This window comes from Alligator mississippiensis, chromosome 10, assembly GCF_030867095.1.
Source record: "Alligator mississippiensis isolate rAllMis1 chromosome 10, rAllMis1, whole genome shotgun sequence".
Taxonomy (NCBI): Eukaryota; Metazoa; Chordata; order Crocodylia; family Alligatoridae; genus Alligator; species Alligator mississippiensis.
In genome coordinates this window covers 28,311,630-28,326,819 of record NC_081833.1, presented here as the reverse complement: position 1 = coordinate 28,326,819, position 15,190 = coordinate 28,311,630, and the positions used below count along the sequence as shown (strand labels likewise).

General features: G+C 47.0%; 1 protein-coding gene across 4 annotated transcripts in view; it reads right to left on the bottom strand.

Annotated features, from left to right (window-relative positions):
- The window catches only part of OSBP2 (oxysterol binding protein 2), a 346,797-nt gene that overhangs the window by 117,891 nt on the left and 213,716 nt on the right, over positions 1-15,190 (bottom strand). For all 4 annotated transcript variants that reach the window (XM_059713604.1, XM_059713605.1, XM_019493722.2 and 1 more), the window contains one exon: positions 11,783-12,033. In XM_059713604.1, the coding sequence (XP_059569587.1) occupies positions 11,783-12,033 (251 nt within the window). The remainder of the gene's footprint in view (positions 1-11,782; positions 12,034-15,190) is intronic.

The following is a 15,190-nucleotide window of genomic DNA, read 5'->3' as shown; positions in this document are numbered from 1 at the left end:
ACTTGCTTACATGCAGCCAACACTGAGTATGACTATCAAATACATGGGCCACACAGGGCAAACATACTGATAGGAAGCTGTGGGGGGGGGGGGGGGGGGGTCACCCTTAAAAAAAAAAAAAAAAAGCAGGCAGATATTCCCTCTGCCTTCCTGATTTCATCCCTGCATGCCTGATCAATACTATTCTATGCCTCCCTAGTTGTTTTTTCAAGTTTTCACTTGTTATAAGCTTTGTTTTTGTGTTTTAGCATACTGAACAGTTCCCTCCTATGACAAGCTGGTCTTCTGCCATACTTGCTAGTCTTCCTGCACATTGGGATGGTTTGTTCCTGAGCCCTCAGTAAGGTTTCTTTAAACAGTCACAAGTGGGGGGCTAATTAGCACATGGATCCTTTGTGGGGGGAATCTGGAGTACACAAACATACTGAGCAGCCCTGAGCTGTGGGGTCACCATAGCTTAAAATGCTGTTGACTCTGCTGGGGCCCAGCTCAATTAACTAGTAAATCATGGTCCTTTTGGCTTCGGACTAATATTATGCGTACTTTGTACAATATGGAGGTAGGTACAAATGTGCTTCTTAAAAATGTTTTTATAAAGTGTCTGTGCTAAAACTTGTAACAGTTTCAAAAAATGTAAAATGCATTGGTTCCAGGTTAACTAAATCTATGAGTATTCTATGTAAATTGCTACAGGTATTAGGGCTGTGCGAAACAGCACCATTTCGCTTCAACTTCTGTTTAGACGTTTCGATGGAATAATGTTTTGTTTTTAATTTAGTTTTGTTTTGAAAGCGCTGTTCCATTTTGTTTTGTCTAAACAGTTTCGCTATTTTGACGTTTCGCCCATAGGCTATAATGGGGAAGCATGGAACTGGAGGAGAAGCAGCCTCCTGTGATCGCAGGCAGATCGGAGGCCCATACCCCCGGAGGAGTCCGGCAAAGCCCTGCAGCCCTCCCGGGGGTGCAGGCAGGAGGTTGCCACTGCTGCCTGGGACCAGCGCTGGGAGCTGAGCCAGGTGGGAGGGAAGCGGACCACAGCCCCAGCAGAGAGCAGTGCTGGGGCTGCACTCCACCTCCCTCCACCAGGCTCAGCACCCAGTGGCTTGTTGCGCAGTTGAGGGAAGTGGTGCGCAGAGCTGGGGCTGCGCTTAGCTCCCAGCGGCTCGCAGCCCTATGGAACTCAGCCCGGTGGTGGGAGGCAGCACGCAGTGCCGGCTCTGCCCACCTCCTGCCACTGAGCTGAGCTCCATGGGCCTGGTGGAGCTGATCAGAGTGCAGCCCAGTGGTGGGAGGCGAGTAGAGCCAGTGCTGCGCTCCCATCGGCTCTGCCAGCCCCATGGAGTGCAGCCTGGCGGCAGGAGGTGGGGAGAGCCAGGGCTGTGCTCCCCTCCAGGCTGAGCCACATGGGGCTGCAGAGCCAGTCAGAGTGCAGCCCTGGCTCTCCCCTGCATCCCACCACTTGGCTGCTGCTTCAAAACTGAAAACGTTTTGAAACTTTCAAAACATTTTGACTGGCCTCGTTTCATTTCAAGACTGTTCCGAAGCCCTCCATTTTGTTTCAATTTCACTAGTTCAAGCTCAAAATGAGTCGAAACAGCGTGGAAACGAAACAGCCAGTGAAGCTTTGCACAACCCTAACAGGAATGTTTCTTCAAGGTTGCTGATTTCAGATTTTCCCCTCACTTCCATGTGCTCAGGAAGAGCCGGGTCTGACAAAGAGAGGGGGAAGGAGCTGATGGTGGGAAGAAGCTGATGGGGCAGAGGCCAAGGGGGCTACTTGACCTCCCACATTTATTTTCCCTGCTGTGGCAGTGGGAAGGGAATACATTCAAGGAAAGCCTCCAATAATTAAATTCTATACCTGGACAATTATAATAAAGTCTTAATTTTTCCATAAATATTATCTTATTATTGGGGGGTTGTCTTATATTCAGGGTTGCCTTATAGTTGAGGAAATATGGTAGTTATCCTTTTAATTTGTTTCTTCTTATTTTTATGTACCTCCCACTCCTCCTCCATAGCAGATTGCTACTTTCCTTACAATGCCTCCTGCTCACTGCTTCTCACAGCCACACTTACATCACCAGTCTCCTTGTTTAGACTTGGCTAGGCTGAAGTGCAACTGCACTCTCTTGCCAAGAGTGTGATTAAATAATAATAAATGCTAGAGGGAAAGTGAAGTAGGATGGCTTAGTGGTTAGGGTAATAATAATCCAGGACTTGGGAGATCTAGCCTCGGATCCTTGGTCTGCCACAGACTCCTTGAACAAGTTCCTTAGGCTCTCAGCACCCCAGATTCCCCATCTGTTACAAAGCGGGGGCAATAATCCTTCCTTCTTCCATAGTGGTATTATGAAAAGAAACAGAAGAGATCTGGTAGGGGACTCAGGTACAAGGATATAGAAGGCCAGGTAAGCACTAAAGGTAAATAAAGATATACATCCATTGGTCTATCATATCCCAGGCAAAACTGTTTGGGACAATCTCTACCACTAGCAAGACACATTCCTTCTTGGGCAATCAGCAGTCTGTGTGGGAAGGGGAAAGGACATCTCTATGGAGACTGCAGGAATGTTGGCAGGGGCACAGGAATCCCAGATTCTGGAGCTCGCTATTTCAAGCTTTCCATAAAAAGTAACTGGCTGGCATGAACTATCCTTCCTACTGCCAAGTCCTCCTCTTCCATCCTGCACAGCACTGTTATGAGGACAAGGAGTCAAATTTTGTTCTAATTTACTACACTGAAAGCAGAAAGTCCTTTATCCTGTACTGAAGTGCAATGGAGAGCTGTGCTAGCCTCAGCACAGCTTGCTCAGTTCAGCAGATCCCACAGAGAAGTGTTTAGCATTTTACAGAAAAAGGATGACACATTAATGACCGTACTGCTTTATTTACTTATTTATTTACTTTATTCTTGCTTGTTTAAACTCTTCTCCACAGCTCTAGGGATGTTTGCATAATTAGATCATATATGCAGCTAGAGGAAAACCACAAATATAAAACATACCGTATTTAGCCAAATCCAAGATAAATTTAAATTCAAGATGACCCCCACAATAATTTTATTTTATATAAGAAAAATTATAAACATGTTATAATTTTCCATGCATAGAATCTAATTTGTGGAAGGTCATCTTATATTCATACCCACCCACTGCTGTGGTGAGGAAAGCTGCAGTGGGGGGGAGGGGTCAGACCCCTACCCCTTGCTCCCCTGTCCCTTGTCCTGCCTGCTTGCCCCCAACCTTCCCCTTTTTTTGCCCTGTCCCTGTGCCCCTACTACCTGTCCCTCCTCGTGCCTTCCCCTCACGTCCTGCTCCCCACTGCTACCTGCTCCCCCATCTCTTACCCCCTGTGCCTGTCTTCCCCTCTCTGCCCCACTTCATCCTCCAACTGCTTACCTTTTGCTGCAGCGCTGCTCCATCTCTAGAGCACTCAGCAGCAGCCCTGGCCCCACCACTGACTATTCCCTCTTGAAGGAACAGACCTCCCTGTTACAAAAGTCAATGCAGATTATGGTGAGTTGGTATAGCATCATGCATTCGTGGTGAGAGCAGCCAACCTATGCACTAGATTCAGCTTCCAAATGGTCCAAACCATAGTCTAAAGTACAACATGCTACATGTCAGGCCATAGCCTCAAACCCAAGACCTCAATCTGACTGGCATACCCAATCAACCCAGCCTGTTATCCTACAGCTGACCACCCAAACTGGGCAAGCCTGGCGTGAAGCCTCCATCAAGACCGAGCCCTCTGCCCACTCCCTGAGTGCCTGGTCAGGGTCAGCTGACTACACTTCCCCACATAAGCTCCTGAGGAGGAAAAGGAAGTATCTGGGCACCAGGATTCGACATGATTCTAGACCAGTGGTTTTCAGCCTGTGGTCCATGAACCCCTGGGGGTTTGCACACTATGTCAAAGAGGTCTGCAAAAGATGATATGATCAATCTAAAATATGTGAATACCCACACTTACAATTCAAAGGGGTCCACACCTCCATTTGAATTTTTTTAGGGGTCCACATATGTAAACAGGTTGTAAACCACTGTTCTAACCTGCTCTGCTGCCCTCTCCAACTTGTTCTCTGCCTCTACTCTCTGTCTGATCTCTTGGCTTCCTGACTTGGCTTGTTCCTAGATCTGTTGGCTTCCTAAGCTGGCTTGTCCCTGTACTCTGCTCACTGACCCTGGTCGGCATTTTGATTCCCCAAGTGGCCCTAGACCTGGTCATCCACAACCCAGAATGACAGTTTAGTACTCTAATCTCATATGGACCATAGTTTCATAGTAGTTTCATAGCAGCTAGGGTCAGGAGGGACCTAATCAGATCATCTATCCTGACCCCTGCCACAGGCAGGAATGAATGCTGGGTTCACAAGACCCCAGACAGATGATCATCTAACCTCTTTTTGAATTTGCCCAAGGTAGGGGCAAGGACCACTTCCCTGAGAAGTTGGTTCCAGATTCTGGCCACCCTAACTGTAAAATATTGCCTTCTGATCGCTAACCTAAACCTATTCTCCATCAGCTTATTACCATTGTTCCTTGTCACCCCAGGAGGTGCTGGGGAGAAAAGGGCTCTGCCTATTTGCTGTTGATCTCCCCTGATTAGTTTGTAGGCAGCCACCAGGTCCCCCCTCAGCCTCCTCTTGCTGAGGCTGAACAGGTTCAGGTCCTTCAGTCTCTCCTTGTAGGGCCTGTCCTGCTGCCCTCTCACCAAGCAGGTGGCCCTCCTCTGAATCCTCTCCAGGCTGGCCACATCCTTTTTGAAGTGTGACACCCAGTACTGGACACAGTACTCCAACTGAGGCCTGACCAAAGTCGCATACAGGGTATCACCTCTCTGGACTGGCTTAAGATGCATCTTTGGATGCATGACAAGGTATGGCTGGCCTTGCTGGCTGCGGTCTGGCATTGGCGGCTCATGTTCATCTTGGAGTCAATAATGACTCCAAGATCCCTTTCTGCCTCTGTGCTTTCAAGAAGGGAACTCCCCAGCCTGTATGTATACTGTGTATTCCTTCTCCCAAGGTGCAGCACCTTGCATGTGTCTACATTGAACCCCATCCTATTCTCATCTGCCCACTTTTGTAGTCCATCTAAATATAGTTGCAGCCTCTCTCTCCCTTCAAGTGTGTCCACCTCGCCTCACTTAGTGTCATCAGCAAACCAAGTCATGTATAACTTCACTAACATCTCAATCCAGAAGAAAACTTTTTACTAGGCACAGAGGGAAGGAAGTGCTCCTACTAAGGAAGCTACTTTACATGTAGGAGCACCCCTGGATACAACAACTTCCCTAAACTCTGAACTAGGGAGACATTATTTTCCTATGCAGGTGTAGCCCCTCAATCAAAACCACTGGGTATTTCTTCTTGTAACAGGGAGACACTGCCCCTGTTACAGGAATGTTCGGGCAAAGCACCCATTTTTGTTGAGAACTTTCTCGACTCATGGAACTGAGTGACATATTAACTGTTCACCCACTCAGGACGCTAAATACCCGCTATGGATTTTGGTAAAGTATCCATTACTTGCTGACAGCGGCGAGGTGTTTGACCAGATTGAGACAACAAAAAGCTTAATTGCCAATTAAGTCTTCCCGGCTGGCAGCAGACAACCAGAGATTGACAACAGCCGCGTGGAAACACTGTATAAAGGAATGTCGGTGAGATCAATCTTCCCTGGAAGGGGAAGAGGAGCCAAGGCTTTAGATGCCAGAAACAGCAAGCAGCCTGCACAGAGGTGCAGGCGATGAGAGAGAGATTCGCCAAGTATTGCTTGTTGGAGCAGGGAGTGTCGGGGTATCCGGCCCGTTAGAAGACAGATTGCTGATACAGACAGACAATTGCAGCTCCCTCCAGATCCTGCGTAGGACTTTGTTGCTGTGAGTTGATAAACAGGACAGGCTTGCAAACGCCCACCTGGTGAGTATTCACTGGGGGACCGATAAGTGAATCGGGAACTTGTAGGGAGAGGCGGTTGAGGGATCGACAGCGGGCAGCTAGCCAAGTTACATGTCTTGTGAGTGGGCATTACTGATGCTCATTATTAAAATTAAGTGAGCACCCCTCTCATGTGGTGTCTCCCTTTTATTTCTCCCATCAAAGTCGTGGCAGGCAAGATTGACACCGAAATGAGGGAAGACAAAGCAATAACATCTTTTGTGTGCCCAAGAAGAACAATACACTCACACTTCTAAACCAGCATTACCCAACTTGTGGGTCATGACCCAAAAGTGGGTTGCAAAAATATATGAAAGGATAGCAAACAAACTTTAAAAATGGATTTCCTTTAAAAGAGAAAAACATGGGAAACCGTGGTTTTCCCCTGAAGACTGGCAGAGTTCCAGCCTGCGAGGGGCTACTTGGGGCCACCTATATCCCTCACAAACCCTCCCCTGCCCCCTCCCACCCCACACACTGGGGACCTGGGGCCTGGGGGCAGGGGGCAACGGGTTGAAACTGTCCATTGATGTTTACAAATAGGTCCTGGTACAAAAAGCTTTGAGAACCACTGTTCTAAACTACAATTGTCATTACTGGGATGAGCTGCACCAAGCTGCCCCCAGCAACGGAGAAACAGACAGAGACACCTAAATGTCATCAGCACACTAAAAGCACCACAGCCTGCATCATTATCTTTACATATACTCTGAACAGGACAGTGAGAGAACAGAATCTGGAAAGCGTCTTACAATACAGTCCTCAGGCCAGAACCTGCCCATGACTTACAACTGGAAGATCTCCCAGGGAAAAAAAAGAGGCCCTCAAAAATTACTTAGTTTACTTCTGCCTGGGACTACAGTGTCAAAAATACTCAGTCACGATGGTATCAATGGCAAGTGACAGTCCTGAAAGAATCTGAAAGACCCCCCTGGATATTTTCCTATGTTATCGGGAGATATTTTGGTTCCAGGATTTTTTTAATAATAATTAACACTTGTATATAGGCAGATTTTGTCACTTTCATATTGCACAGGGCCTTCCTGCATAGTGTGAGAAATGCTTTAGATATTCACAACAGACGATGGCCAATGACTTTATCTGCATTTTACAGATTGGAAAATGAGTTACTGCATGATGTTATAAACTGTACAAGATCATAGTGGGCCACCATTGAAGCAGAACACAGAATCCAGATTTTCCAAATCCCAGTGTGCTCTTTTATCAATACTGTCCCCAAGTAGGATTAGCTAAACACATAACAGGATAACACCATAAATGATTAGCTAGGGTCTAGATACATCTTAAGGTACAAAAGCACATAACAGAGTTTAACATGTGGATGGAAAACTATGAAGCTGGCAGCCACCTTTGACACCAGCATTCATAATTTTCTTCTTCAAATCTTGTTCACCTTTGGTTCCTGTGACTGTCCTCCCTTGGTCTTTCTCTTAACTCTCAATTTGTTTCTTCAGGGTGCCTTTTGAATGATCCTTTTCATTTCCCTCTCTGACTTTCTGTGGGGTTCTTACATCCTTGATCCCTTTCTCTTTGTCTCCACCTTGTTGCTAGATTATCCCATGCACAAACATGAAGTCAAGTCACCTCTATGTGTATGACTCACAGATTTCTCTCTCTATTCCAGACCTTCATTCCTTCTTCCAAACTAAAATATCTGCCTGTCTCCTCATCAATGTCTAGCCATCAACAGAAGCTAAGCATAACCTGTACTCAACCTCACCTCAAAGCCTTTCCCGAATTCCCTTTCTTAATCATGACTATGACTCAAATCTAGACACTGGATATTGTCTTCATCTCAGACCACTCTTTCTCAGTCCTAAAACCTAGACTGTGTCTAAACCTTTCAGACTCTTTCTGTAGTACATCCTTACTATGCAGCTGTTCTTAATCATCTTCCCAGCTAAAACTTATCTAAGCCCTTATTATCCCATGTCTCAAAAACTGCAACATATTTCTCTGCCCTTGACAAATGCAGATTTGCCCTATTCATTCAGGGTACTGCTACCAAGCTCGCTTTTCACATCTGTTTTCTTGACCAGTGTTTCCCAACCTTTTCCAGCCCAAGGCATACTTATATTAATAAAAATTTTCCACGGCACACCTGTTAAGGCATTCCCCATCCTCATACCTATTGTAGCTCATTGCCATGGCAAAATTCCACGGCACACCTGTTCATTTCTGATTGCATACTTTTGTGCCATGGCACACTGGTTGGGAAACATTGGTCTTGACCATGTCACCAGGGGTGCACTGATAAATATTTTTTGGGCTGATACTGATAGCCGATTATTAACAAGCCATATAGGCCAGTATCAATCTGATTGCCAATATGCAACCTGGCAGCTTGGAGAGCAACGTCCGGCTAGTAAGTCTGTTATGCAGGAAGGGGCGTGGTAGGGGAGGCAGATCGAGGCCCCTGCAGTGAGAGGGGGAATGGGGCTGGAGCAGGGCGCAGGACAGAGCTGGCACCTCGTCCAGGGGACATAGGGAGGGGGGAGTGGATCTGGCCACTATGTGCACCCCAGGGGAGCAATGGGGGGCGTGTACCTCTTGGATATGTGCGCGGGGTGAAGGCAGGCTGCTGCTGCAGGCTGCTGCTACAGGCTGCAGCCAGGGGCAGCCCCAGGCTCTTCCCATCAGGGGGGCTGGGTCAAGGCTGCGCTCGGGGCGGGTGGCGGAGGCGCTGGGAAGGGGGGACCTACAGGGTGGGCTGTGGCCACCCCAGAATTTGCCATAGCCCACCCTGTAGCTCCCCCTGCCAGAGCCACCAGCACCCACCCCAAGCGCAGCCCTGGCCCAGCCCCCCTGCCAGGAAGAGCCCAGCCCTGCCCCTGGCCCCAGCACCTGCCCCAGTCCCGCTCCCTCCCTCACTGCAGGGTCCTCAATCTGCCCTCCCACATCCCATCCCTCCCTCTACCCTTTCCCCCCCCAACAGACTTACCAGCCAGACACTGCTCTGCAAGCTGCCAGGCTGGCTGCATGCATGCTGAGGCTGCGCGCATACACATGACATTTATCAGCGACATTATTGGCCACATCAGCCAAAAAAAGCCAATTGCTGATAATGTTAATTTTCCTTTTATTGGTGCCAATACAATATGCATTGATGTACTGATGCACCTCTACATGTCACCCCTTTCTTAGAATCCTTCCATAGGTTCCCTATTCCTCATCACAGCAAGCATAAACTGTTTATTTTCACCTTCAAGGCCATTCACAGCTTGATCCTGGATGTACTGTTTCTCTCTTATTCAGTAATGAGAGGTCAACTCCTGCTCCAAATTGGTCCAGGATGCCAGGCTTCATCATGTACCTGTTAAACTTTTAAACAAATATCCTCATGCTTTTTCCTGAGTTACCTCCATGCTTCAGAGAAGCCGTCTGTAAACATGTGCAAAGCTACTTCATTGTTAGAAGTCAGGATACACTTGCACCTTTATAGAGTAACTACAATACATACGTATCTATAAACCGAAGATTTTGTGAACCCAGTTGCACTTCACCAGATGCTGTGGAAGGACAGGACTTGTTCCCACACAGACTGTACCTTAATATCCTCTTCTGCTGTAATGTCTACAAAAAACTGGCGACCGACAGGCTGCAGGTGCACAGACCACTGAGCACTGTGCTGACTAATTCTCTCTGATCCTTTTCTCGTACTGCCTCATCTGCTAATGTCCTTGACTAGGGATGCTCAACCCCAGTCCATGGGCCAGATCTGGCCCATAGCCCTGTCATCTGGCCTATTGGGCTCCAGAAAATTGGCAGCAGGGAAGTGGTGTGACTGCTGCCCCACACTGCCATGTTTCCAAACCCATGGGGAGTCCTGGACCCCGCTCACTGGATTGGGCATCTGATCCCAGTGCTCAGGTCTGAGAGGTGGCAGTGGAAGGCCCCTGGGCCCAATTCTGGTAAGGGGAGCTTCAGGCCCCCAGGGACCAATCCTAGCCAGGAAGGGTGGGAAGGGGTGATGTCAGGCCTCTGGGGACCAAACCTGATGGGAGGGGGCAATGCCAGGCCCCCTGGAGACCAATCCCAACATGTGGAAGAAGGGGACAGAGCGAGGCCCCTGAGAACCAATCCTGGCATAAGGGTGTGGTACAGGACCCTGGGCACTGATCCTGGTGCATGGGGAGGGGCATGAAGGAGGTAATGCAGACTTCAGGGCCAGATCCTGGTGTGCAGTGCTCAATCTGGCCCACACACCAGCCCACCCCACTGATTTGGCCCGCAGAGCCAAAAGGTTGAGCACCCTCTGACCTTGATCATAAAAGTAAATTGTCAGCTCTGAGACAGGGTCTGTCTTTTTGAGCAGTGTTTGTATAGCGCCTTACATAACAGAGTCCTGTCCTGGTTCATGACTGGGGCCACTAATCACTACAGGTATAGTGAAAGAGGCTGAATTATTGCAGGAGCTATGCTGGGAAGAACTGAAGGGTGATATGCGACCTCTGTCTCAGGCTTTTTTGGAGAGGAAGGCTGAGGAAGTGAGGGAACAGGGAGTTACATATTTGGATTATGCTAGCCTGTGAACATGTCCTAACTGTTGATCCTAGACCAGGTGGAATTGTTTTCAAATATGTATGTTTAAAATGACAAACCTGTTTTTGCACTGTCTGCTTAGGAAAGAAGCATACTATACATTCAATATGCATTCATTAATTCAGTATTTAAATCAGTATTCCCAAGACTATGCATTCATTCATTATAAATTATTCATTCTTTTTGCTTTGTTTATAGACTTTCTGGTGCTCTTTCTTCCCTCCGGAAAAAATAAAAATATCCCTCCCACACAGGCCATAATGGAACATACCACCATGAAGGAGAATGAGCAGGATTCCCCAACATGCAAGACAACCATGTCCATAAAATCAGAAAGCTTGTAATGTTGGACAGGGACAAGAGATGGTGGATGGTAACTGGCTGACTACAAGGTCATAATCTACACTGAGCTATCACAGAGAGGATGGAGTTGTGTATTTTTACACAGCTGATACATGTTATTTTATAGCTTTTAAACACTAATGTCTGGATGTCCAGTCAAAGGAAAACCTGGGTAGCTCCAAGAAAATTAATGCCAATTAACACCAACCAAGGATCTGAATTTGCAGCACAGAACACCCCACAGTACCTCAACCCGTATGTTACCAAGCTAGCTAAATGGCAAACTGCCTGTTCCCCAAGGGATAGCTCAACAGCACATTGTAATGAAAGCTTGTGGCTTGCTACAGGGACACTGTAAAGAAGCCTCTTCAAACTGGGGTTTGTGCAGACTCAGCGCATCCAGTCTCTATCGCAGCAGTTATGAATGGTTACATGCACACATTACACCATGGACCATGAAGAAGCCCTTCCTCTTTTTTGTGCCTTTTATAAGGTAGAATCCCCCTCAGCTTAATCATCACAGGGCTGACAGAATGAAATGTGCCGGAGCTTTAACTAAACTCCAGGCTGCTTCCCAGAGGCACCCAACAATAATCTAACACAATAGCTTTTTTATTCTTTCCTCTTCTGTAAATACCTGTGTCAGGAAGTGGAAATGGGATTGGGGGAGAGAAGGGGTGTGGGACTTGGGGTTACTCCATGTATTAGGAGAGGATGGAAATGTGAGGAGCAAATATTTGCCCATCTGCTTCAAAATCAAATACCGGAGCATACACATGCACACACAGACACAAACTTTACCTGACATACAGCTATTAACTGACTGGTGAGGCACAGACCATGGGCAAGCTACACTCCTGCTCCAACCCCAGCTATACTCAGTATTTCAAAGACAGTTCAAGAACGACAAAGAGCAGCTAGCTCCTCACTTACATTGATCATAGCATTGGAAGTGATTCTGAATAGGGTAGCTCGCTCATTCACAGCTTTGATCTTCTCTCCGCTCTCTGCAGGCAGCTTCAGGTTCTCCAGCTCACTCAGGGACCTCTGGAGAGCCGCTCCATGTTTAGCTATAAGATCGTTGCATGTGCTTAGATCCTCCAGTTTACTCGAGAGGGTTTTCAGAGTGCTGTGCAGTTCACTCTTGTCAGATTGAGAGGCTGGTTCCTCATCACCAGAGTCATCTGTAAAGGGGGATGGGAGTGGAGAAAAAATGGTTTCCATGGTTACCACTGGACTGTACTAAACCATGAAGTCAGGCTGTGCAGAAAAAGTGAATCAAGACCTCCTTGTTTATGCTGCGTGCCAGCTCTTCCAACAATTCAGATGGGGCACAGGGAGCAACTGCCTCCATGCTGTTTTTCCTAAAAAGCTTGAGCTACACAACCCACGTAGGAGCCCGGGGAAGCACTCAGTGGCCGGAGCCTGTACTAGTGTAGCTGTTCTGGTACCAACACCGGAGTAAGTCCATTTAAAGCTGTCTTACCTGTCTACAAAAGCTGTGATCACATCTTTGTCTTGCAGTGTAAATACAGCCTGGCATAAACTGAGCCGGTAAGTGGGCTCTGAAAGCCCTGTATTCCTAAGGAAAATGACCTTTTTGGAAAAGATCTACTGAAATCAGAAGAGAATAGCAGCCTTTCCGCAGAACTTTTAAGCCAACCTATAGGCTCCTGCTGATAAGCCCCAGCAGGATGCTCCGATTAGGGAGGGGTTTAAACCCCCATCCTGGTCTGCACCATCTCAGGCTTTCCCCCACTTGCTGCTCATTTCCTGCTCTGTCTCTATTTAACTGTGTAGGTAGCTTCAAACATTTTACAGAAAAAACAATCACCCTTTGCTGAATGCTGCAGGTTTTTAGAGAGATGTATGTACAAGGCTCCTCTCTTTTAAGTTTTCTAGGAGTCTTCCCTAAGGGTATGTCTCAAAATCCTCGATTCCAGTGAAGGTTCTTCTGTGTTTATTACCAGCTTTTCCATTCCCTTCTCCTGCCTCAGCTGGAGAACAGGTAGAGTGCTGGCAGGTGACTGCTGCACACAGAGAGAGGAGGTTACATGTCAAGCTAAGCTGCTGAGGGGCTATCACACTTTGCATAGCAGACCTTGCTTCAGCAGCAGCAGCTGACACTGGGGAGGGATGAGTGACTTCTGTTAATGTCAGTATAGAAGGAAATATCTGTTTTAATATTTATAACAACAGCAAAACTTTCAGGGTCCGCTGAAGGGAAAACGTAGGTGTCCAACATCACTAAAATACAAAGATAATGGGTATCTTGCAACTTAAAAGCATTGTGTGATTAAAATAATGCATACGCAGGGTAATGCAGTCATTTAAAAAAATGGTCATGCTCCCTCCCCTGGAGTGAAGTGCAATGAACCCAAAGGCTGGGAATCTAAGACATTCTGAGAAGGCACAAGGGAACTGGCAAAAAATCTTTCGCAAAGCAGGCTAATAAATGAAAAGCACTCGTTCTGCTGCAGAGAGCTACTGGAGTGGTTCCTAAACATGTTGGTGCCTACTTGTCAAAGAAATGCATGCATTTTGGCTATTACTGTCTTATTAAAAATAGACTCAATTGTGTACACACCTACCATGCTGTCTTTCAGTGCATGCCTTACCACATCACCAAGTCACCTTCCCATGGCTCTACTGTTGCATTAGGGAAGGTTCCTCTGGACAGCCAGAGGGCCCAATGTTGCAATGCTCACAAGTAGCATGATGACAATAAATGCTAACTTCTGAGACAGACAAGGCTTTGTGGCAGGAGTCTTTTGGGCTTCCATTCCACTTGGAGCAATCTACATCCCCCCACTCTGCCCCCATACCAATGGGCAGATCTAGGATTTTGAAAAGGAGGGTGTGCAGCAGCAAGTAGTGCTGCAGGAGTGGCTGCACCCCAGATCACAGCCAGCCCCTTCAACTGGGGAGGCCGATCACACTGCAGGAAACTTTTTCAGTATTGCCAACTCTCATGATTTTTAGCATTATTCTTAAAGTATATGCTTCAGGAATGTAAAAAACTTAGCTGTTTTTTAATATATATACACACACACACACCTCTTTCATTTATTTATTTATACACACATACACACATACACACATACACAGATAGATAGATAGATAGATAGATAGATAGATAGATAGATAGATAGATAGATAGATAGATAGATAGATAGATAGATAGATAATTTTTTCACATTCCCAAAGCACAGACTTTAAGACCACCAAAAATCATGAGAGTTGGCAACACTGCTTTTTTAAAGTCCCTTCCCCTCCCCTTTCAAATGAATGACCTACTGAAGAATGTCTTGCATTTGAAAGCTTGTTTAACTCTATCCCAACTATGCAGTTGGCTCACTAAAGGATTTCACCCTAAGAAACCCTTTGCCTTTCCACAGTTAATTGTTTTCACTCCTATCAGGCAAATGAAAAAGTACTGGAAATGAATGCAGAGCTTGCTGCCTGCTTTCCTGCACCTTCTCCACCTGGCAAAGCATGAACGACTGGTGCCACCTCAATCAGGGGGAGCATGTGCCCCCCACACCCATGAACAGTCAGCGACCAAGGGGAGGGCCACACAGCTGATCTGGCCCGGGAAGCAGCTGCGGCGCTCCCCAAAGCAGCAACAGCACTTCATCCAGGCACTCCCACTCCCCAGCCAGGGCTCGCAGTGGGGGGCACTGGCGCTCCTGCATGCCCACCCCGTGCCTGTCGCCTAAGAGAGGAGCGTGGCTGTCAGGGGGTGCACCAGTGCTCTCAGGGGGTGCACGTCCACCCTCATGCATCCCCTATGCGTCACCACTGTGGCAAAGCAAAGAAGTAATAAGAAAGGAAAAGGCAGTGGGTGTAGTGTGTAATGTCACATGATTCTTAAATTACAAGACAGATACCACCCTGGTGATGAGAGACCTCGAAGGTACCTCAATGACAGCTGGGGAAGGATGAATGCACCAGCACATTGGGCTTTCTGTACCAGAATGAAAGGCCTAGCTGCTTCCTGCCAGCATGTCTAATAAATGAGTGATTTCTTTACTCCTAGTTTATTTATGATACTTTTCAAAATCATATGGTTTTATTGAGATTGATATTTAGCTATCATTCAATAACAGCATATTGATTCTACAGCTCTTGGGTAGGTAAAGAAACTGAAGGGGAAACAACCTTGGTTTAATAACACTCAAGCCATGTTTCTAACCCAGGAATCAGAGCAATTTGGATACCATAAAAGAACTATCAGCTCCAAGTGCTAATGAAGATGAGGCAGCAACATACTGAGGACTGTGTTGTGCTGCAATCCAGAGCCAGTTACACAGCCGTGCAGTGATAAAAGACTTGATAAAT